This window comes from Acinonyx jubatus, chromosome A2 (genome assembly GCF_027475565.1).
Source record: "Acinonyx jubatus isolate Ajub_Pintada_27869175 chromosome A2, VMU_Ajub_asm_v1.0, whole genome shotgun sequence".
Taxonomy (NCBI): Eukaryota; Metazoa; Chordata; class Mammalia; order Carnivora; family Felidae; genus Acinonyx; species Acinonyx jubatus.
In genome coordinates this window covers 68,076,021-68,096,957 of record NC_069383.1, presented here as the reverse complement: position 1 = coordinate 68,096,957, position 20,937 = coordinate 68,076,021, and the positions used below count along the sequence as shown (strand labels likewise).

The following is a 20,937-nucleotide window of genomic DNA, read 5'->3' as shown; positions in this document are numbered from 1 at the left end:
CATAATCATTACAGGCAAATTGTTCTGAATTTTATAGCAGCAATTTGAACAAAGTACTGCAGTTAATCATGGGAGATTTTTGTGTATTCCTGATTAGAACTCTAATTGCCTCCTTCCAGAAAGTAAAAATAACTGTAAAACGACTCTATTTTTATCATTAACAATGTTGACAATAAAATAAAATCAATTGGAATTGTAATCGAGAGACAAATTTAGGACGAAGGCACTTTTACTTGGGTAGTTTATATTGTAATCAAGATTTGCCAAACCACTAACCGCATGTATCATTTGCATATATTTGAAAGCATTACAGTAGCTTCTGTTTTCAATAGGAAAAAATGCATTACTGTCAGTCTTCCAACGATTCGCTTTCAGAACAGACTGCGCGTTCTGGGGGGGGAAAGTTCCCCCTTTCTTGTTCAATACATAGGAACTACGGCCTGAAACGGCAGGAACCTCGCCAAAACAGGGTCTGATTTTTCTTTTTCTTTACACTCCCTCCCCCCCCCCGAACCAAGGGGTGGTGCCCAGGTGTGGGGGTCTTCTTTCCTCTGTGGTTTCAATAAAGTACGTCTAGAAGAATACACGGTGACGGGGCGCTCCCCCGGGACTATAGTGGGACTGGGGAGGGGGGTGTGGAGAGGAGGTCAAGGGAGGGGACCTTGCTTTAAATGCAGAGGGCACTGCTTCTGAGAACAGGCAGCCTGCTGGGGTGCAAGGGGACTGAGAGGGAGCGGCTTCCGGCCAGGCTGTTCCAGGTCTGCGGTACGGGGAACTGAGGCTCCGGGTTTGGGGGCGCGAGCTGCGCCCGGGAGGCGTCGGCGGCCGGCCCGGCCGAGGCACCTCCCTCCCCGGCAGCACTGAGCGCGGAGCCGCGCTGCCCCCGGCTGCAGCTCCGGGCTGGGATTGGAGTTGCCGAAGGTAGGCGAAGAACTCGGCGAGCGGCGCACACACCAGTAGAAGCCGTGCGCCTGTGACGTCAGGGGGCGACTGACCAATGGGGAGGCGCTGCCCTTTGGAGACAAACCATTCGACTCGTGGCGTCTGCATCAAGTCTGAAAGCAGACGCGCAACTTTCGCAGAATCCACCTTAAAATCTCTGCCTTAAACTGCACCAGCCCCCAAAAAATCCAAGGGGGGAAAGAAGGGGGGGAGAGCAGATTCCCCCCTCCCCCCTCTCCTCTCCCATCCCTCCCCCTTCCTCCTCCCTTTGAGTTAACAAGGCCCTGCTCACTATATCTCTTTATATTAAAAAATATATATATTAGAGAAGAGCGAGGGAGAGGGAGAACCACCTCCACCCCCTCTTTTTTTTTAATATTTTATTTATTTATTTTTTTTTTTTTTGCAAGAATCCCAAGAGCTAAGGTGGCTGCAGAGGGGAGAGCGGCGCGAGCCAAGTGGGGGGAGGGTTGAGGAAACCCGGGAGAAGGCTTTCTCCAGCCCCCAAAGTTTTGATGATGACCATGACTACGATGGCTGACGGCTTGGAAGGCCAGGACTCGTCCAAATCCGCCTTCATGGAGTTCGGGCAACAACAGCAGCAGCAACAGCAGCAGCAGCAGCAGCAGCAGCAGCAGCAACAGCAGCCGCCGCCGCCGCCGCCGCCACAGCCGCACTCGCAGCAGAGCTCCCCGGCCATGGCAGGCGCGCACTACCCTCTGCACTGCCTGCACTCGGCGGCGGCGGCGGCGGCGGCGGCCGGCTCGCACCACCACCACCACCAGCACCACCACCACGGCTCGCCCTACGCGTCGGGCGGCGGCAACTCCTACAACCACCGCTCGCTCGCCGCCTACCCCTACATGAGCCACTCGCAGCACAGCCCTTACCTCCAGTCCTACCACAACAGCAGCGCGGCCGCCCAGACGCGAGGGGACGACACAGGTGAGAGGCCGCTGGGGCAGCTCTCTTCTCCCGCCTCCCGCCTCCCGGCTGCCCCCCACCCCGCCCGCCCCGCTCACTTCCTCAACGCCCGGGCCTCCGCCGGCCCCCTCCCCCAGGCGGCCCGGCGCGCCCCCGGCCAGGCCTCGTGCGCGCCCGCTCGCCTGGCGCCTGCCTGCCGGCCTCGCCCAGCCCGGCCCCTTCTCGCCGCCGCGGACCCTCGGCTTCCTTGCGGCGCGGCCCGCCTGGCTCCCTGGTCTCCGGTGCGCCTCTCGAGCCGCGCCTCCGGCTCCGCGCTGGCTTCGCTCTACGAGTTGGTCTGCACTGCGCGCTCCAGCTCGCTGGGTCTGTGCGCCCTTTGCCTCCCTCCTCCCCTCCGGTCTGTGACCGGCGTTTGGCAAGACTGGGGACATTTCTGAGCCGGAACTGGGGAGCGTGTTTTGCTCCCCAACCCGATCTGGACAGCCAGTGGCCTACTTTGCGCGTGGCGCCCGGTGAGCTTCGGTGACCCGAAGGGAAGCTGACGCTGCCTCTAGCTCTGGTTAAACTGGTGACAATTGGGCTCTTTCCGGCGGGCTTTTAGATGTCCTCCACCCCCCCACCCTTGCCCAGGCCCCCTCCCTCTGGGTTTTCGATACAACGTTGGCTGCTCCTTTGTTCCGAGAGGTGAAGCAGAGGGCCTCGGGCGGACGGTGCTCAGCCCCCCGAGGGGTTCAAAGTTGCCGTGCGATGCTCAGCCCGTTGGGGAGCTGGTCAGAGCGGCTGGTTGTGTTTTGTTTGGGGATTCGATTCGGTCCCTCTCAGCAGAATAATGTCGGACTCGACGAGGGTCTTGATGCACCGGGCTCGGAGCTAGTGACATCAAGTCAACTGGCCGCATAAACATCAGGGTGGCTCAAGCACAGCTTAAGGCACTGTAACGCCAGGCCGAGGGCCCCTGCTTCGTGGCGAGAGCAGCCGCCCCGCAGCGCCGCGCGCCCTAGAGAGCGGTCGGCGCCGCCTCCGCTGCGGCAGAGCGAGGTTGTTTGCCCCAGGGTCGAGAGCGCTCCCGCGGTCCAGCTCCCCCCCCCCCCCCCCCGCCCCACGTTATTAGGGCCAGAGTCAGGGTCGGCCAGAAGCTTTCGCACCCACAGGAAGTATCCGGGCACTGTGAACCCAGAGAGGTCAGGGTGGCGTGGGGACGCTTCGAAGAAATCCTTTTGGGGCTTTGGGAAGACCCGGCGCAGTCCAGGCCAAGCTCAGGAAGGCTGCAGCAGTGGCCTCACGGGTGACTGCTCCTCTGTATTTTTTGCTTGCAGATCAACAAAAAACCACAGTGATTGAAAACGGGGAAATCAGGTTCAATGGAAAGGGGAAAAAGATTCGGAAGCCTCGGACCATTTATTCCAGCCTGCAGCTCCAGGCTTTAAACCACCGCTTTCAGCAAACTCAGTACCTGGCCCTTCCCGAGAGAGCTGAACTGGCAGCTTCCTTAGGACTGACACAAACACAGGTAATTCCCGAGAAGCCCAAGTATCCCTGAAATGCTGATCCTGCTTACAGATCGGGCAGGGAGCACATCAGGAGGAATTCTTGGCCTAGTCAACTGAGGATGGAAAGAGCTTAATGACAAATGCCTTTGCTCCATTACACACTTTCCGGGACAACAGTTTGGAATAAATGACCTGGTATTTAATGCTGGATTGGATTTGCACATCCTCCCAACCCTCGGCGACCCCACCCCAGCCTAGTGTCCTTTGGTGACCAAACTCATAAATTAATCGAGTCCTATTCCAGAGCAGAACGACACGAAAGAGAAAAAACATGTAGGAGAAAAAGATGTTCAGGCCAGAAGGCAGAATGAGAGCTATGTTTCTTAAGGATCTGTTTGTGTGGTCATGGGACTTAATAAGGATTTCAATTCACTGGCATAGTTATGAAATTGGGGGGAGGGGGAGGACCAGATATGTATAGGCTCCAACAGGATTTACTAAAGGAACCAAAGTGCAAACTATCCATCCTAGGATAGGTGAGGTGGGTTTTTCTGAAGATTGCCCTTAAGCTCAATGGTTAAATCATACTGGGTGACTGACTGGTGCAGGCTGGTGAGGTGCCTTCCTGGAGTACAGGGCTTGCGAGCAATGGCAGAGTTGAAGATCAAAGAGGAATGCTCACCAAATTACAGCAGGTGAAGCCTCAGTTAAGTACAGTTGCTGAAGTTCTCCTGTCCTACTAATTTGAAAGACATATGGGGCATTTTAGACTTCACAGGAAGGGGCTTAAGTAGGTATATTAGGACCCTGGTCATAAAGCCAGGCTGCAATCACCTGTGGTTTTTGTCCTTGTCAATTAACTTAGCTGCATGGGGTGGTAGGCCTCACGTGAGGTGGGTGATCTTCAGCAAGGGGACTCCAGGGTATAGGAGACTCTAGCTGGTGAGTGATTGTGTGCTGCCTTAGAACAGATGTCCCCGAAGCTCTTCTTTTCAATTCGGCCGGCCTGCTTTCTCTTGCCATATTGCCACCAAAAATTTTGGGGGTTCCTGCAACTCAGTAACCTGTATTACTCTTGGTAAAGCAGATTCCTATGGCTAAGGAATTTTAAAGGTGAAAGAAGTGGCACCATAGAATTTCCTTCTTCAAACCAAGTAGCTTAGGTATGCTTCCATCCCAGATTTCTGATTCACATTTAACTTTCAGGAGTCCTTTGACTTTTAGTGACCGCACTAACAACCATGTGATGATTGTTGACCACAATTTGACTAAACAACATACAAAGTAGGGAACCAGGGAGGTACCATCCCTACTCCCTACAGGATTATGCGGATATATTTACTTCAGGACAAAGATGCTTCATGCACATACAATATATGCATAGGTATATTCAAGGCATTTGGTTATAAATGTACAGGTTTTTCTCTGTTCACAGTCATTTGCTCACTGTACATGCATAGAAATGTCAGGTTTGGGCATTAGTAAATACGAAACAGACTATCAGAGGAAGTGTGGCTTTAATCTGAAAAGTGCTCTGTTTTAAAAATCCTTCTTTAGACTTTGAACCTGACTATCTCATTCGCCTTCATTCTTATTTTATTCTTATTTATGCTGCTGTTTTAAACCTACACTTGCATCCCACTGAAGAGCTTAGCACAACAACGTTAGGTATCCAGACAAGATACCTGGTAGACAGGGGCGGGGTGAGAGAGAGGAGGCTAGAAAGAGGTGGAGGAAGGCGGAGACCTGGCGTTTGCAGTTTCGTTTGTTCTGTTTTTTGGGGGATGGGGGTATTGCTTCCAAAGCCTGGAATAGAGGCACTGGTTCGGTGTTTCGCTGAGCCTAATGATCGCTGCTGCCTTTCGTTCCAGGTGAAGATATGGTTTCAGAACAAACGCTCTAAGTTTAAGAAATTGCTGAAGCAGGGCAGTAACCCGCACGAGAGCGACCCCCTCCCGGGCTCAGCGGCCCTGTCACCGCGCTCGCCGGCGCTGCCTCCAGTGTGGGACGTTTCTGCCTCAGCCAAGGGCGTCAGTATGCCCCCCAACAGCTACATGCCCGGCTATTCGCATTGGTACTCCTCTCCACACCAGGACACGATGCAGAGACCACAGATGATGTGAGTTGTCTGAGGGAAATTGATACCCTAGGGAAACGTCTGAACAAGGCAAGGAGGATCCAGGACCTGCTTGCATCTGCCAAACCCAGCCGAAGGAGCAGGCTCGGGAGAACTCTTCTGTGTGGCAAGACAGTCTGGGCGCTGGCTCGCCCTCTCGCTCTCTCTCCCCCTCTCTCCTCCTTCCCTTCCTTTCCTTCCCTCCTTTTCTTTTTCCCTTTCTTTTTCTCATCTGCTTTTTCCCTTGAGCAGCCTCAGTAACTGATTTTGCATCTTAGAGAGAGAGAGAGAGTGAGTGAGAGAGAGAGAAACTGGTTTCTATGCCAGTGCTCCTGAAACTCCTCACTGCAAGGACATTTTCCCTTACCCTTTGGGATCCAGGCTCTGAGCCTCCTCTTCTCTTTGGGAATATCCATCAAAACGACTTTTTTTTAACAGACATTTTCCCCCACCAGAAGAATCTGCGCAAACATGGCAGCGTTTTTACTTGTTTAATGAGCTTAAGACATTACATGATGAAAAAGAAGCATTTCGGGCTCCTGCATTTTTATTTACCAATCCCAGACTGACAAAACAAAACAAAACAAAACAAACCAAGAAAAAGAAAAGAGAAAGAAAAGAAAAAGAAAAAAACCTTTACCTAACAGCCCTTCTTTAAAGAAAAAGGAAAAATCGGCTGTAAGATTAGAACATTGCCACAAAGGGAACGCTGCATGTTTTATCAAAATGCAATGAGCAAGAATGATGATGTTTTTTTTTAAAAAAACAACAAAACAAAACCACTCTTTCCCCACCCCACCCCCAAACCCTGAACTGGAATCAGGAAAGACAGAGGAAACAACCAAAATCACCATTCTATTGCTTTGATACCTTTACTAGGTGAATTGGTGGCACTCACTAAGCTAATAGGGACGTTTATATTGAGAAACATTTCTGTATATATTGTTGAATTTTAGTTGTACATATACTTTGTATGGTTTTGTCTTCTTTCATATATGGAGTAAAAGCCACAAAACGCTGGGAGTGTCCTGTATATTTCTCTGTGTGTCTCCATCTCACCACCCCCTCCTCGTCCCTCCCAGTATATTTTCTATCACTCTTAAAAGAACTCCTATTTCCTAATATGGGAAGCCCTATATATAAACATCAAGTGCCTGCAAAGATGTCAGTTTGCAGCAGCAGCCTTTTTCTTAAGTACTTTAACATTAAACATGGATGTTTTTTCAGCTTTCTTTATATATTATATTTTTGTTACATTTTCTACACATTTATCTATTTTTTAAAACATTAGAATGATCTATCCCCAGGTTAACTTCTAGACATCCAATAGTTTCTAGTGCTGAAACTGAGTGTTCTCCTTTTCCTTTCCTCAGTCAAAATAATACAGCTGTATTTGTCTTTGTTTGGAAGCAATTTTTTTTTTAAAACAAGAGGAAAGAATACAAGAAAAAAACAAAGTAAATGCACAATTATAACTACTTAATGTTTACACCCTTTGCAAGCTAGCTAGGTAGGAAAATGCATGATCCTGGATGAAATACATCCTTCCGATCTTGTGGAAAGCACAGAAATAATGAAAATGAAAAGCCCTTTCGTCATACAAGCAGGAAGCCCCATACTGCGAGAATTAATGGCTACAGACCTGGGCATCCTTCAAATTATGAACCTTGAAACCACTGAGCCATTTATCAGAAGTCAATAGAGATACTCAGAGTGCTCCATATAATGACAGCGACATACAGTCGTGCAAAAGGACAGTCACTATAATTAGACACAAAGCAAAGACTACTTACCAATATACCCGTTCCTTTTTTTGTTGAGCAACTTCCACGCTCAGTCAGTCTCAGAATGGTTTAAAACCGATCAGTCTTGTCATTTTCTAGCATTCGCATTGTTACATTAGGAAAAATGTTTTCTTTTCTTTTTTCCCCCTTCCTACTGTGAAACTTTGGGTTCGTAGCTCCCCAGGATCAATTCTGAACAAAGCCTCCAGCTGCAGTGCCATCCAATTTGAAGCAGACATTGGGGACAATTTAAGGTTTTTATCCACAAGAAGGTTTTTTTCCATTCTCTTAAATGCAGCCATAATTAGAGTAATTTTTCATGTAGCCCGCTGATTACAGCGTTTTTACCGTCAAAGATAATTACCTGTAATTTTCTTCCACTTTTAATACTAAAAAGCCATCTTTATTTAGATTCAGGAACAGGAAAGGCGAAACAAAAGAGGGAAATTATTCTGTTATTCATACACAAATTGCAGAGACGTAGGACCTAAAATTGAAAATTAACCAAAATTATAATGCTGAAAAGAATGGAAGAGGCTGCAGAAGTACAGCTGGTAGTGGGGCTTTGCTGAATTATTCAAATTACGTTAGAGAAAAAGCTACCATACATCGAAACCAACACTAATTTTTCTTAAAAAAAAAAAAAAATCTACCAGACGCATGCCAAACCACTGTGAGTGCATGGAATTCTGAAACCTAGCAAATGCATTTTAACACGTTGAAGGTGTTGTCATGATGCGCCTGAACGACCTCTCTATCTCTTAACATGAGTTCAATTATACAAGAAATTCTGCAAAGAGGTCCTCCCAAGAACTGTCCTTGGAACTGGGCTTCCTCTGGGTCCTTTGAACATGAAGGGTTAATATTTTCGCTCTTAGTAAGTGTTGACCCCATAGTAAACCGATGAGAGAGAGAGAGAAAGAGAGAGAGAGAGAGAGAGAGAGAGAGAGAGAGAAATTGGTGGGAGGGGCGTGGTGGGTAAAAGGCATCGCCCCGTCGCGGCGCCTACTACGCCTCCCCACGCTCAAACTTCCGCGGAGTTGGTGTTCTAGAGCCTCGTTCTGACCATATTTTCCAGGTAAAAAAAGAACGAGAGAACAATAGCTGCGGGGGTGCGGGTGAAGGGGGAAATGTCCCCCCGGCGCCAATAAGCATCTCATTATCTTTTGACACAATTTAGCCCAAAGGTCCCCGCCGCCGGAGAAAGGCCTTTCTGTACAGGGGTGAGGGAAACGAAGACGTCTCAGGCTCCTGCACTTAACATCTGTAGCTGCTTCCAAATCTCTACTGGGTCAGGAAACAGCGTCATCTATAGATAGAACAGCACCGCTTCTGGTTAGAGTCTTCCTTGGTGCGTTCCTAAATCGGACTGGTTCCTTAGCTCCACAGCTCGGTTCTGCGTCTCAGCCAATCGTGCCCCTCCAACCCCAAGGTCGCAGCGTTTGGGCCCCGCAGGCAATAGCTGTAAGAATCGCATCCCGCCCCTCCCCCTCTCCTCCCCCCCTTCCCCCATCAGCTTGAGGCAAAGGCCTTGCAAAGCAGCCCTGAAGGGTTTCAGAGGCCAGTTATTCCGGAAACTTTCTCCCAAGTGGAGGAAAATGTCGAGGGGGCTATACAGTCTAGAGATTCAGACTACACCTGCCGTTGCTAATGTCTGCATATCTGTGATACCAAAGCAGCATTGTGGCGAGCTCCCTTTGCCCTCCCGACGCTCCAAAACTGAAAATCATCGTCAAATGTAAAGACCTTAAATTCGCGTATGACTAGCTTTGAATAACAATTTTCAAATAGATCTTAGCTCAGAATCTCCAGTCGGCTCCCTCCACACCTTATAGAAACCTGGTCTCTTTCTCAGTCTCCAGCCACAAGCTGCACCAAATACATCAACAGCACAGAATGAAAAAAATACACAAGAGTTCTTAAGGATTCCATTCTCACCCAAATCCTTTTACTCACCAGAACGACAACACTTTTACTGTTAAAGGGGGAAAAAGATCAGAATTGAAAAATCTAATAAAGCAAAGTTGCAGTCTAAAATAAATCACAACAGCAATACATATAGCTTGGAAAGTGTGAGAACAGAAATATGAACTGTGCCTTGAAGTATGGAAGAAATAAAAACTTACCACCAGTGAATATCTCTTAAGCAATGATCGGGGTCTAGAAATCTATACTGAACAGAAGCAGAGGAGAATATTTGTCTGAGTCTCAGGGCAGAAGCTCTTTCTCTATATTCTTGGTTGAGTGAGCACATCCAGGTGTGAAATTGTTTGCACACCCCAGCACCTCTTATATTGCCAGCAAAATTAGCTGTTATTACTGTCACTGTTTAGTGATGGTTAGCGTGATACAAAAAAAAAAAAAAAAAAAAAAAACTGCTGTAATCAAGACCTGGCGCATCTTTGCAAATTACAGATAATTGTAAACGTCCAGATTATGATAATAGCATCCTAATCCAGCCTGCAATATAATTATTACAGAGTGTTACATCTGAAACTGTCCAGTAGGGCTAATTCAGCCATTATTTAGACCCTATTTTTGCACTGCAAATGGGTTGCTGAGTTGAAAATGTACGATTGTAATTTCACAGGGCACTCAATGAGTAATGGTATAGGAAGAGGAAAATACAAAAGTGAAATGTGAACAGTAGCGATCAAATCAAACCCTGAAGGACAAAAGACTGTTTGATTCATATGGAAAAAGAAGAGCGGGAATTAAGAAAATAGCAAATCAGTGGTCTGAAGCATTACGTGTACAAATCTTCAATATGTGTAGGGCTGATGTGTTTGCAAGGGTTGCTGTATGTGCTTCTGCTGGCGTCTGAAATTATTTTTCTTTCTTTCTTTCTTTCTTTCTTTCTTTCTTTCTTTCTTTCTTTCTTTCTTTCTTTCTTTCTTTCTTTCTCGTTCATTCTTTCTTTCTAAGCCTCCTGTCTTTCCCCCCTCTCTGCTAAAGCATTTCCTTGCTTAAAAAGGAAAAGTGCTCTTCTCCTAAGCAAAGAATATTTGTCAGTTTCACCATTGTTTCCACCAATGCTTCCTCAGAGTGTGCCTGTCACTTGTTTATGAACATTTGCTTAAATGAATTTGCAATCTCTCTTGTCAGAGCAAAATGCCCTGGGTGCTTGTAAGTGTTCCTGAGCTCCCTCTCCATTCTCTTTCACTGTGAACAAGTCACTGAGAGGCCTAAAGGATATTAGCAAGAAACTGTATTAATTGCTGCTAATTAAATAAAGCCGGCTGGGAAGCTGTCTCCTCTATTTGGCTAGGCTGGCTATCGGCTTTAATCCTATCATTAACTTTTATTAATTACCCCCCTCCCCCCATATAAACTAGTCCAGCTGCTTCTATTGCTATATGTCACTGATATGTTTCTTTCTGCATTCCAGTAAGTCCAGTATTTTTGATAAAGGACTATTCTTGCTCCCAGACATGGTTGTAAAAGAGCAAGGTCAGTCTCCTTAAAACACGGAAGGACTCAAGAGAGGGAGTATGAAACATAGAGCAAACGAGTATGGAGAGAGACTGTGGTACTCTGCTGGTCCAGAGTGAAAGAGAACCCAGGGTTCTAGCTGGCTTCCAGGAGGGTGAGCCCTCCTTGGTTGAAACTTCTGGAGTCTAGTTCTGGTTCTTGGTGGGGATGTCCTGGTCAGGACCCTTATATCTCCAAGACCTCAGTTTTCTCACCAGGAGTGCAGAGAATTTCCTGAGCCTCTCTTCCAGCCTCTATAACAGTATATGATGATTCTCCCTCCTCCTACCACCTCACAGCCCTAGCAGCTGCCCAACCAGAGCCACCCTCCAGTGGCAAGCAGACTTCCTAGCTCCTATGAATTTAAGGGCAAAAATGAAATGTTCCTTGTTTACCGACCCCTGTTTATAGATGAAAGCTGAGTCCATATTCTGCCTCTTCGCCTACCCCTAATATCCCACCTTGCAAATGGCAAGTGGCCAAAACAGTCCTTGGATGACAATAAGCTTCCAGTGGCAGATTTCTGTCTTCTCACCTTTGCAAGCAAAAAAAAAAGAAAAAAAAAGCACTTAAAAAAAATCATAGCTTGGGAACTGTTTATAGCCCTTCACCCCCACTCACTTCTTTAAAAAATACATTAGACTGTGAATTGTGGAGATAGAATCATTACTGAAACTTGGAGTGAGTGTGTGTGTGTGTGTGTGTGTGCGCGTGTGTGTGTGTGTAGTGATGTTATGAAACCATTTTTCCCCCTTCCTGTGGGAAAGGTCGTAATGTGTGGTATTTCACGGTTTTATATAAATCTTGGTTTAGGACGTGGAACAGACTCAATAATATATGCACTTTTGGCAGAGACTCCTTCGGACCCCCACAAATCAGAAGTAAATAAGAAGTCCCAGCGAACAAAAGAACAGAAACATTAATCGCTGCAAAACAAAATTCTTACATCCTTTAAAGACAGATTCATGTAAATTCCCCCAGTTCCTATCTTCAGTGTTAGAGCGCGACCTATAAAACAGGTTATTACATTTCAGCTGGCAACCCTGGATGATTGAAAGGGAAGCTTCCCCCCCCCCCACCCCCGCCCCTCCTTAGTAGATACACTGTATACTTTCTGCCCCTTACCACAGGGGAACCTAAAGCTTGTCAAATGCAAAAGAAAACGCAGATGGGGCGGGGTGGGGGGGGCGGCAGGGCTGCGTAGAAAAATATTTAGCCAATCCCACATGTGCTACCGCTATTTGGGCTGTTTTCGAGGCCCAGAGTTCGCTGTGCCTCTGAAAAAAACCAAGTACAGTATGCAAGGACCGCAGGCAACTTCGGAACAAGAGTGGAGGGCGGGAGCGAGTAGCAGCGCCCCCTCCCCAACCTCACCCGAGGCGGAAGCCTCCACCCAGCCGCTGTGGGAGGGGGGTGCTTTAGGCTGGAGGAGAGGGGTGACCGCAGGCGGATCCGCCGTCGTGGCGCGCTTCCCAGAGGTGCCGGAGGGCGTCTGCCCTCAGGGCGTGCCTCTGGAGAGGACTAGAGAGCTCCGGGTTGGCGAGATCCCAGTGGCCAGTGGGAGGCGCGCGATCCAAGGGGTTGCGGGGACGAGGCGGGGAGGGTGCTGGTTGGGTAGCCCTAAAGGTCCTCTCCTCGAATAAAAGGAAGGACTGATGGAGGGCGGGGGGTCAGGGGCAATGTTCCAGGAGGCATCCCTTGCACTTCGGGCGGGGGAGATCAGGAGACCCAATGGTATCAAGGCCGGAGTAAACTGTTGGGCGCGCCGGGAGGAGGCGAGCACCGCCAGGCCTTGGCGCGCCGTGGGCGACTCCCAGGACTGCGCGGCCAGGACGCCGCGAGCCGTGGGGCATCCAGTGGGATCAAAGGAGCCAACGGAGGCCAGCCGGCGCGTCTGGGATTGTGGGATGAGGGGCGGGAGAGAAAGGATTGGCATGGGCGGGGAGATCCTGGCCTGGCTATGGTCCCCAGGAGGGGGTGTGTGCGTGTGTTTGGTGTGCGGGTCAACATGCTCTTGCCGGAGGCCGAGACCTGGGTGGATCTGAGTGTGGGTCGACAGGCTCCCGGCTGGGTGCCCCAAGAAGGAGGGAGGAAGAAGGAGATGGAGAGGGGGAGGGAGAGAGAGAGAGAGATCAAGGGCAGCGAGGTCTGCGGGTTCCTCTGTGTGTGTGTCTCAGGCCCTGTGGCTCAGCACTGGAGCCGCCTGGCACCCACAGGAATGCGGCTTCTCTCGGCTCCCCAAGCCGCCCCCTGTTCCACAAGGAGGTGGCCGCCAGGAAAAAGGGGGGAAAAAGGGCAGAAATCCGCGTAAGAGCTTCAAACAAAGACCAATTTATCTGATCTTTTACAGGAGGGCCCAGGAGGCGGAGAGGGCACCAAGGAATCGCACTGGCCCTGCGGGCATGCCCCGGGCCTCCTGGGCTTTGTAGGGAGGTCCGAAAATAGGCGTAGAGGCTCGGGAGTATGGTGGGGATGGTGAAGAGGCCCACGGAAAAGAAAATTAAATCTTGGGGTGGGCTTAACATCTTGGGAGCAGTAGATTGAAAGCTAGGCAAGTGGGGACCAGAAGGGGCAGACAGAAGCCCCGGAGAGGTGGGTCAGGCATGCTGCAAATAATGGTGGGGAGTAGTGCACGTTTGTATTAGATACAGGAATAAACAATAAAGAGAAAGAGGGAAGGTGGGAGGAAGGGCAAGGGAGAGAAACATCACACAGATATTTTTAGACTTTGCTCAAGATCTGTTATTTTTACATCCTTGGGCGCAGGACTGCAGGGAGTTAAATTCTCCTGGGAGAATCCCCATGGTGCCAGGGAAAACCCGCTGCCGAATGGTTTGCCAGAATATTTTTGTCCATGGCTCCCAGACCAAGTTAAAAAAAAAAACAAAACACACCAACAACCGCTCGAGAGAAGAGGCCATTGCGAGTGGAAGAAGTGAGATTAGCACACGGAAAGCAATCCTGAAACCAAGCCTGTCCGCGCTATACCTGCCGGTGTCGCAGCGACAGACTAATGTCCTTAAAAGCAAGCAGCGTCAAGGCTGGAGGTGGAAGGGTGGTCCTTAAAGAAGAGCTTCTCTCTTCTTTCCCGGGAAAAATCCTAACTCACCCTTCTCTCAGCTTGACCGTCTCCGGTGACTGGGGATGTAGGGAAGGGATCCCCTTTAGAAGCCAGGAATGGAGGTGGGGAGGTAACAGGGAAGGCTAGAAAAACATCAGCCCTCTCCGTGTGCAGAAAAGGAAGGAGCATCTTCCACGCACATTCCCTCCATTCTCAGGCGGCCAGTGGGTGAGAAATGCTAGAGGCGGACAGTAGGTGCGCCCCCTCCAGCTTCCCCAAACACGCACTCGAAGGCGCAGGGGAAAGTCCGTCTGCTGCTCTCGGATCGACGGCGGCGCAGGGTTTCTCGAAGCCGGTTTCCCGGGTTATAAAGCGCCGGCTTCCGTGTAAAGGAAACTCAAAATCTTTACAAAAGAAGAAAGCAAAGTAGGAAGTATATCCCTCCACCCCTTCCCCACCATCCTCCCCTTCTCTGCCAGTGCAAAAAACAAAGTGGGGTTTCCTAGGCTAGCCCCCAGGTGCGTCGCCACCCGGAACTTCTTGCAAGAAAGGAGGGCTGGAGGGGAACGCAGAGGAGGAAAAGCAGCGGCAAGAAAAGCGGCCGCGCGGGCTTAGGGATGGCGGAGGAGGAGGGGTCCACAGCCCTGGCCTGGGCCAAGGTGCTGCCCCGGGGTCCCGGCAGGGTGCGCAAGAAGACTATTGAGATTCCCACCGAGGCCCAAGCCGTGGCAAATGGGCAGGCTAGAAAGGAAAGGAATCGAGGAGATGGGGAGGAGAGGAAAGGAGAGGGAGAGAGAAGGAGAAAAAGCGAACACACAGGTAAATTCCCCTCCGGGCACGTAGCGTGCCTTTTCAGGTCTAGTTTCCCAACCCTGGAAGAACCTTCTCAGAAATCCTCAGATGACAGGATGTAATTTTTTATGTGATAATCTCCAACCCCCCCCCCCCCTTAAGAAGACTCTTTTGTCACATTTATTGCTGCCGACTTCTTAGCTGTAAAATATATCGTACGCATCTTGTAATTCCCAACATAGGATTTCCCTTGGTATCCTGAGGAAACAGAGTCAGGCGTACTAAACGACAGTCAAAAAGATGCCCACAAGTCAGGCCGGAGAGCACAGCTCTAGACCAGGCTGCATCTCTGGTCACAGTGTGGATGTCTCTGTGCAGGGCCACAGGGAGAAGGATGGGACACAGGCCAAAGTTGCTACAAGTCCTTCCTCTCTGCCCCTAAGAAGGCTTCACAAAGGAGAAATCCCTGCAAACAGATTCAATTTCCCATCGTTTGGAACCTGCTTTGCCACTGTTTTATGTAAAAGCAAAGCAGAAAGAGCTCCTTCGTGAAAAAACCAGAGTGGTAAAGAGGATGGAGGAAAAAAAATATTTATAATATTATCTCACACGAGATGAAATCAAAACCGGGCCAAAATGCTTTCATTCCTTTCCTCCACTCTGCAGTTCCCTCTCTTGGCAGGAGAAGAAATGACCCCCCACCCCCCACCCATGCCCTGCTTGCCTTACTGATTTAGGTTTATCATTGTTCTCAAGCCCTGTGATCCTTTCCTCTCTGAAAGAGCTGAAATAAATTTTTAGTCATACACCAAGGCATCCAAGACCCTACCACTTGCCATGCTGCAAATATTTCAAATTAAAAAAAAAAAACTGTAATAGGAAGGAAAATTTCTTCTTCTTGTTCAATAATTTCTCTCCTCCTCCTTCTTCTTGCCCTTCTTCTTCTTCTTCTTCTTCTTCTTCTTCTTCTTCTTCTTCTTCTTCTCTCCTTCTCCTCCTCCTCCTCCACCTCCTCCTCCTCATCTCTGGAAGCTCCCATTAGAAGGGATTGTAATTTGTCTAATTGCTCTGCCAATACACAGAGGCTGTTTTTTTTTGGGGGGGGGTTGGGGTTCTCCATGATAATTGCTTTGAGCTTAGAATTCAGAGTGATTATTGATGGATTTCTGCTTTTTGACTCACACACAGGGTGGGAGGACCGGATTTAGATGCCAGCATTACTTTCTACCTGAAACAATTTGGGGTAAAACTTAAAGTTATCTAAATGTTTTTGCGGTTAGGCAAAAAAAAAACAAAAACAAAAGCAAAACAAAAAAAAACCCCACCTAAATATATGTTTTATGGCAGGACTATAAACAGGCCACGCATGCATATAAACACATCAAGTACAGCACCCAACACATGCACGTGTGCAGCTTTGCATCCATGCAGCCCCCAATTTCTGTTTTCCTTTTTGCCATATTGGATCTCTGCAGAGTTGGCCTTCCTTTAATTGCCTGCATAAAACGTCACTAGCCGATTATAAGGAGGGCAAAAGGAGTATTTTTTAGAAACATTTTGCTTTCATGGTTGAAATAATTTTATTTATCCAGAATATACAGTTTAATTCCTCTATCTACACTTATTTACATGGTTAAAATAACATTGAAAAAAAGTCTTTTGAAAAGTTGAGGTCATAGATTTCAAGGCACCATTGATAGTGTCCACAGTTGCGCAAAAAAGTTCGTCAGTAAAAAAAAGAGGGGCTGGGGATCCTTTGAAATGCAATAACTTACATGCAAAAAAGCTTTACACATGAATCTTTTTTGTTTCCATTTTCCAACCTTCCCCAATTGAATTCCTTTCTTTATGACTCTCTAAAACAGCAAAACACAGCAGTCCCAAAAAGAGAGCAAGAGCAAGCCGCCTAATAGAGTGTCCCGGAGGCCAGCGCCAGCGGGTGCTGTAAGGAGCCAGGAGGCGGCAGGTGGGAATTGATTGAGCTCGCCGCGCTCGGGTACCAGGAAGCCGAGTTCTCCAGGTAGCTGGACGCGGGGGACTGGTTGGAGGTCGGAGGGTGGGCATGAGGGTGGTGGCTGAGCGAGCGGGACGAGCCCTGGGGCTCCCACACCGCCGGAGACTGCGGCGAGTTACACGCCATGGGGTCGCTGGAGCTGGGGCTGTGCTCCGGGGGCATCTCCCCGTTTTTCATTATCTTCTTGATCTTGGATCTTTTGTTCTGAAACCAGATTTTCACCTGGGTGGGGGAACAAAGGCACACGTTACCGGGTCACTCAGAGGCCGCCCGCGCCTTCCCCAGAGCGGCGACTGGAGGCATCTTGGGCCTCCAAGTGGCCCGGACCTGGCGTCTCCCTGTAGCTCGCGGCCTAAAGTCAGGGGGCCGAGCAGGAGGCCAAGCCCGGATCAGGGGCCCCGAGAGGACACCCTGACCGGCTAGGTGCTCACCGGCCGCCGCAAGGGCGTGACTCGGAGGCCGCGGTTTGTAGTTTTTGTTCGGGCGGGGGGAGGGGGGCGCGAAGGTCCCCGCGGCGTGCGCCCACGTGTGGGCCTGCGCCGTGCGCGCGAAACGCGGCGCCGCGAAGGTCTCCAAAACAATGGCTCGAGAGCCGCGCGAGGGCCTTGGGGCTGGCTGTGCGCGCGCGAGTGTGGAGGGAAAGGAGCGGTGTCCCCATCTCCCTCCCAATTCCCTCCACTCCCTCCTCAGCTTCCAAAGGTCAGAATGCGCCTGCAGCTCTGGGCGGCGATTCGAACATTCTTCATTTTTTTTTAATAGGCCCCAGCAGGGTTGCAGTGGGGGTGAAGGGAATGGGACAAGCAGGGGATGATATCCCCCTCACCACAACGCCCCCTCCTTCCCCCCCCCCCCCCCCCACTTTGAGACCCTCTGGCTGCTACGGCCGAAAGCTCCGCAGGAGCGGGGCGTGACCTTTCAGCTTTCCTGCCGGAGGCGACCTTCACTGCCCGGGACCAACGCGAAGCCGCCGGACCGGCTCACCCCCAGAGGCTCTGCACTGTGAAGAGGACCAATTTCTCAAGGCCGTGAGAGTGTCCTAGAAATGACCCTCCCCTTGTTTCCAATCTAGGAAATCGGCCCCTCGCCCCAGGAGGCCCGAAGCGAGGGGTGGGGGGGGGGGTGAGCGACGTCTCCATCCCGTCCCCACAGTCGCACGGCGGCGACACCCGGCGGGCTCGTGGAGGTAAGGGCTGGGGGCCGTGTCTCTCTGTCTGCGAGTTTCTGGCGGGTGCTATCCAGTCGGTTCCAGCCCGTCGGGACGGAACCGCGCGGCCCAGCAGGCAGCCGAGGCGGGGCTCCGGCCGGGCCGCCGGCGGATTTACCTGCGTTTGCGTCAGTCCCAGCGAGGCGGCCAGCTCCGCGCGTTCGGGCAGGGCGAGGTACTGAGTCTTCTGAAACCTTCTCTGCAACGCGGCCAGCTGAAAGCTGGAATAAATAGTCCTGGGTTTACGAACTTTCTTTGGTTTGCCATTCACCATCCTCACCTCGGGCTCGGCCACTTCTTTCTCTAAATAATCAAAACAGACTCGGTTAGAGTTTGTCGACAGTGTTTCGTTTACAGAACCCTCAAATACAGTCCTTAGGGGTTTTGTTTACTTGTGTTGTTTTGTTGTTTACCACGCAGTCTTCCATCCCCGTGGCACCTCCTTTGCTTAACAAGACCCAGAGAAATATGCCCCTCTCCGAAACGGTGGAAAAGCCAGGTGGTTTGATTAATTCCCTACTCTGTTCATTCAGGTTCTTGTGGGCTTGTGCAGAGCTCTTTGTACGGCACAGCTCCCTCCTTGGAGTCTGGGATTTAGCCCTTGCAGCCGTTCCTGTTGCACGCTGACCTGTTTTTACGCCCACCCTGTGCTCACCCTCGTTTTTGGGGCGAGCGTGGCCAGCGCCTCCTGGGGCTTCAAGGCAAGGCCCTGGGCCTTGACATCCCCCGCCCCCCCCCTCCGCCCCGCTACTTCTGTCGGCGTCTGTTCGGGCGCCCGCAGAGACCAGACGCTTGGGCAGGGAAGACGCTAACCGAGGTCTCCAAAGTTCAAAGACCCACAAGCAAACTATGCTCCTTCAATTCAGCAGCAAAAGGTCCAGGCCGCTGCAGACAGAGGGCCGATTATGCAGCCCCCATAATCTCCCTGCAGATCTGCGAGGGCACAGATGTGTCTGGTTTCTTTTACAAATAGACTTAATAAGTTCTTGGCCAAAAGAAAAAAAAAATCTTTCACTTATGCACGAAATAAAGAGACACTGAAAGGAGCGAAGACATACCACCCCCTGGGCTTTCTTTTAAAATTTAGTAAGAGTCACACATTGAAAAGGATTGGGTGCTGGGGTGTTTTCGTAGGAAAGGGGCGGCAGGTCAGGACGAATTTCTCAAAGTCGTGAATATATTTGGGGGGGGCGCGGGAAGACTTTCTGAAAGCCTGTCTTACAAACATACCCTGGGGCCACAAGTCCCCTTTCCGAAAAGTACCACCTTATCAAAAGTACCATCTCTGCAAGGGGTGGAGAACCTTTCCCCTGTGTGTGTGTGTGTGTGTGTGTGTGTGTGTGTGTGTGTGTGTGTGGCAAGCTCCTGGGAGAGAGGAAAGGGTGGAGAATGAGAGCTGTGGTCTCTATTCTGCCAAAGAAGGGGATTCTAATATTAGCAGGATTATTAATGTGCTAGTGGGAAGAGATCAAACCCAACCAGCAAAACCTCTCCAAGGAGACCTCATGCCTCTCTTACCGCCCAAGCTAACCCTCTTCAACTCTCCAACTAAGTTTCAAGGCGAAAAGAGAGGAGGTGGGGAAGAGGAAGAGAAATTGTACGCACCCCTCAGCAACCCTCCTCCACCCTTAAATGCCTTTTTGTTTTTGGAAATGCCCTGGATAAACCACAAGGCTCTCTGCGCGTTCTTCCTCTGGCGGGCTGCAGCTCCCCAGTCCTCAACCCCCACCCCGCGCGCCCAGGGCACCGACACCACGCTGGCTCGTGGCTGCTCTCAGACTAATCCCGACAGAGTCTTTGAGGCAGCCTTCCACTCCCACTCGCACCAACCGAGCACGCTCACCAACAATTCCAACGACTAACCTCCCCTTTATTACGCAAACGCCACTCAGGCTGCTTGATTCTTTCTTCTCTCCACCCCTAGCCCCTTTACAGCCTAGTTGGTTTCCAGACCAGGCAAGTTGGGAATCCAGAAACTTGAGGGCCCCCCACCCCCAGGTGCCGGAGTGGAGGATTCTACTAAGGAAGATTCTTCTGAGAATCCCTAAAATGCTGGCCCAGGAGAACCTCTCTTGGTTGCAGAGTCCAGGCCCCCCTCCCTTCTGCCGGGCGCGCCCCCACTGTAGTGGTTGTCGCGGGCCCCAATCTTCCACCCCACTTCGCGCCTCTGGAGTTCTGGCTGCCCCTGTATCTGCCCCCATCCCGCCCCCCCCCCCCCATACCTGGCTGGCTGGTGGCGCTCGGGACGCGGTTGTAAGCGCCGCCGTACTGGTGGTAGGGGCTGGCGTAGCTGTAGTCGGCGTAAGCTTTGGCGGGGTAGCTGCCGGCGGAGCCGTTCACGCCATGGTACTGGTACTGGTAGGGGTTGAGCGCTTTGCCGTAGGAAGCCGAGGTAGGAGAGCAGTAGCCGTGTGGGGCTCCCCCCGTGGGACTGTAGTAGTCGGAATCGGTGGCCGACGACTCGGGCAAAGTTGGCGATTCCTGAGACGGATGGTGCATGGCTGCGGACGTCTGGAACGGAGCTTGGAAGTCGCCGGATCGGATGCTGGGGACCCTTCTGTCAAACACTCCTGTCATCGCTCACAGGCGGCGGCTGTCCTTGCTGCTGTGGCGGCGGCTGCTGCCCGAGTTGGCTGTGGGGCTGCTCTGGTCTAAGCAGACATGGCTGTGGGAGCGAGGGAGGAGGAGGAAGAGGAGGAGGAGGAGAAAAGGAGGAGGCGGCGGCGGCGGCGAGGAGGAGGCTGGGAGTCGTGGAGGCTCTGTCTCCGGCTGGCTGACTGATGGCTGAGGCGCAGCACAGCCTTGGTTAAATCCTTAATTGCGCGCTTACGCACAGCGGGGTGGATCGGGTTCCATTGGCCAGGGCCTCGGGAGCAGCAGCAACACCCTAACTCGTCCAACTAGTTTTAGCACAACAAAGCATTGCTTAAAAAAGAGGGAGAAAAAAATGGAGGGGGTGGGGAGGAGTGTGTGTGTGTGTGTGTGTGTGTGTGTGTGTGCGTGTGTGTGTACGCGCGCGCGCGCGGGGGCGCACGCGTGTGTGTTGTTGTTGCTTGTTGGGGGAGGGTGTCTCAGACAATCTGTTTTCAGTGAATACCAAAGACAACGCAGGAGCCCCAACACCCAGCTCAGTAATGTC

At 50.9% G+C, this 20,937-nt stretch overlaps 2 protein-coding genes and 1 long non-coding RNA gene across 3 annotated transcripts in view; 1 reads left to right on the top strand and 2 right to left on the bottom strand.

The window, feature by feature from the left end:
• LOC113603047 (uncharacterized) overlaps positions 1–7,496 on the bottom strand; it is a 43,885-nt gene extending 36,389 nt beyond the window's left edge. Inside the window, exon 1 of the long non-coding RNA XR_003424593.2 lies at positions 7,266–7,496. This is a non-coding gene — a long non-coding RNA (uncharacterized LOC113603047). The remainder of the gene's footprint in view (positions 1–7,265) is intronic.
• On the top strand, positions 631–6,677 carry DLX6 (distal-less homeobox 6). The gene is made up of 3 exons (XM_027071937.2): positions 631–1,887; positions 3,183–3,376; positions 5,228–6,677. The coding sequence occupies exons 1-3, from the start codon at positions 1,458–1,460 to the stop codon at positions 5,477–5,479; spliced, it is 876 nt and encodes a 291-aa protein (XP_026927738.1). The 5' UTR covers positions 631–1,457; the 3' UTR covers positions 5,480–6,677.
• Positions 7,497–15,689: 8,193 nt separating the features above from the next.
• On the bottom strand, positions 15,690–20,663 carry DLX5 (distal-less homeobox 5). The gene is made up of 3 exons (XM_027071938.2): positions 20,021–20,663; positions 17,917–18,101; positions 15,690–16,816 (listed from the first exon to the last, which is right to left on the bottom strand). Exons 1-3 carry the CDS (start codon positions 20,373–20,375, stop codon positions 16,487–16,489), a joined length of 870 nt encoding a protein of 289 aa, XP_026927739.1. The 5' UTR covers positions 20,376–20,663; the 3' UTR covers positions 15,690–16,486.
• Between the last annotated feature and the right edge of the window lie 274 nt (positions 20,664–20,937).

Coding starts and splice junctions, on each gene's coding strand:
- DLX6 (XM_027071937.2), top strand. CDS start 1,458: ATGATGACCATGACTACGATGGCTGACGGCTTGGAAGGCCAGGACTCG. Junction 1,888..3,182: donor GACGCGAGGGGACGACACAG/GTGAGAGGCCGC, acceptor TTTTGCTTGCAG/ATCAACAAAAAACCACAGTG. Junction 3,377..5,227: donor TAGGACTGACACAAACACAG/GTAATTCCCGAG, acceptor CTTTCGTTCCAG/GTGAAGATATGGTTTCAGAA.
- DLX5 (XM_027071938.2), bottom strand. CDS start 20,375: ATGACAGGAGTGTTTGACAGAAGGGTCCCCAGCATCCGATCCGGCGAC. Junction 18,102..20,020: donor GAGCGCCACCAGCCAGCCAG/GTATGGGGGGGG, acceptor TTGATTATTTAG/AGAAAGAAGTGGCCGAGCCC. Junction 16,817..17,916: donor TGGGACTGACGCAAACGCAG/GTAAATCCGCCG, acceptor TCCCCCACCCAG/GTGAAAATCTGGTTTCAGAA.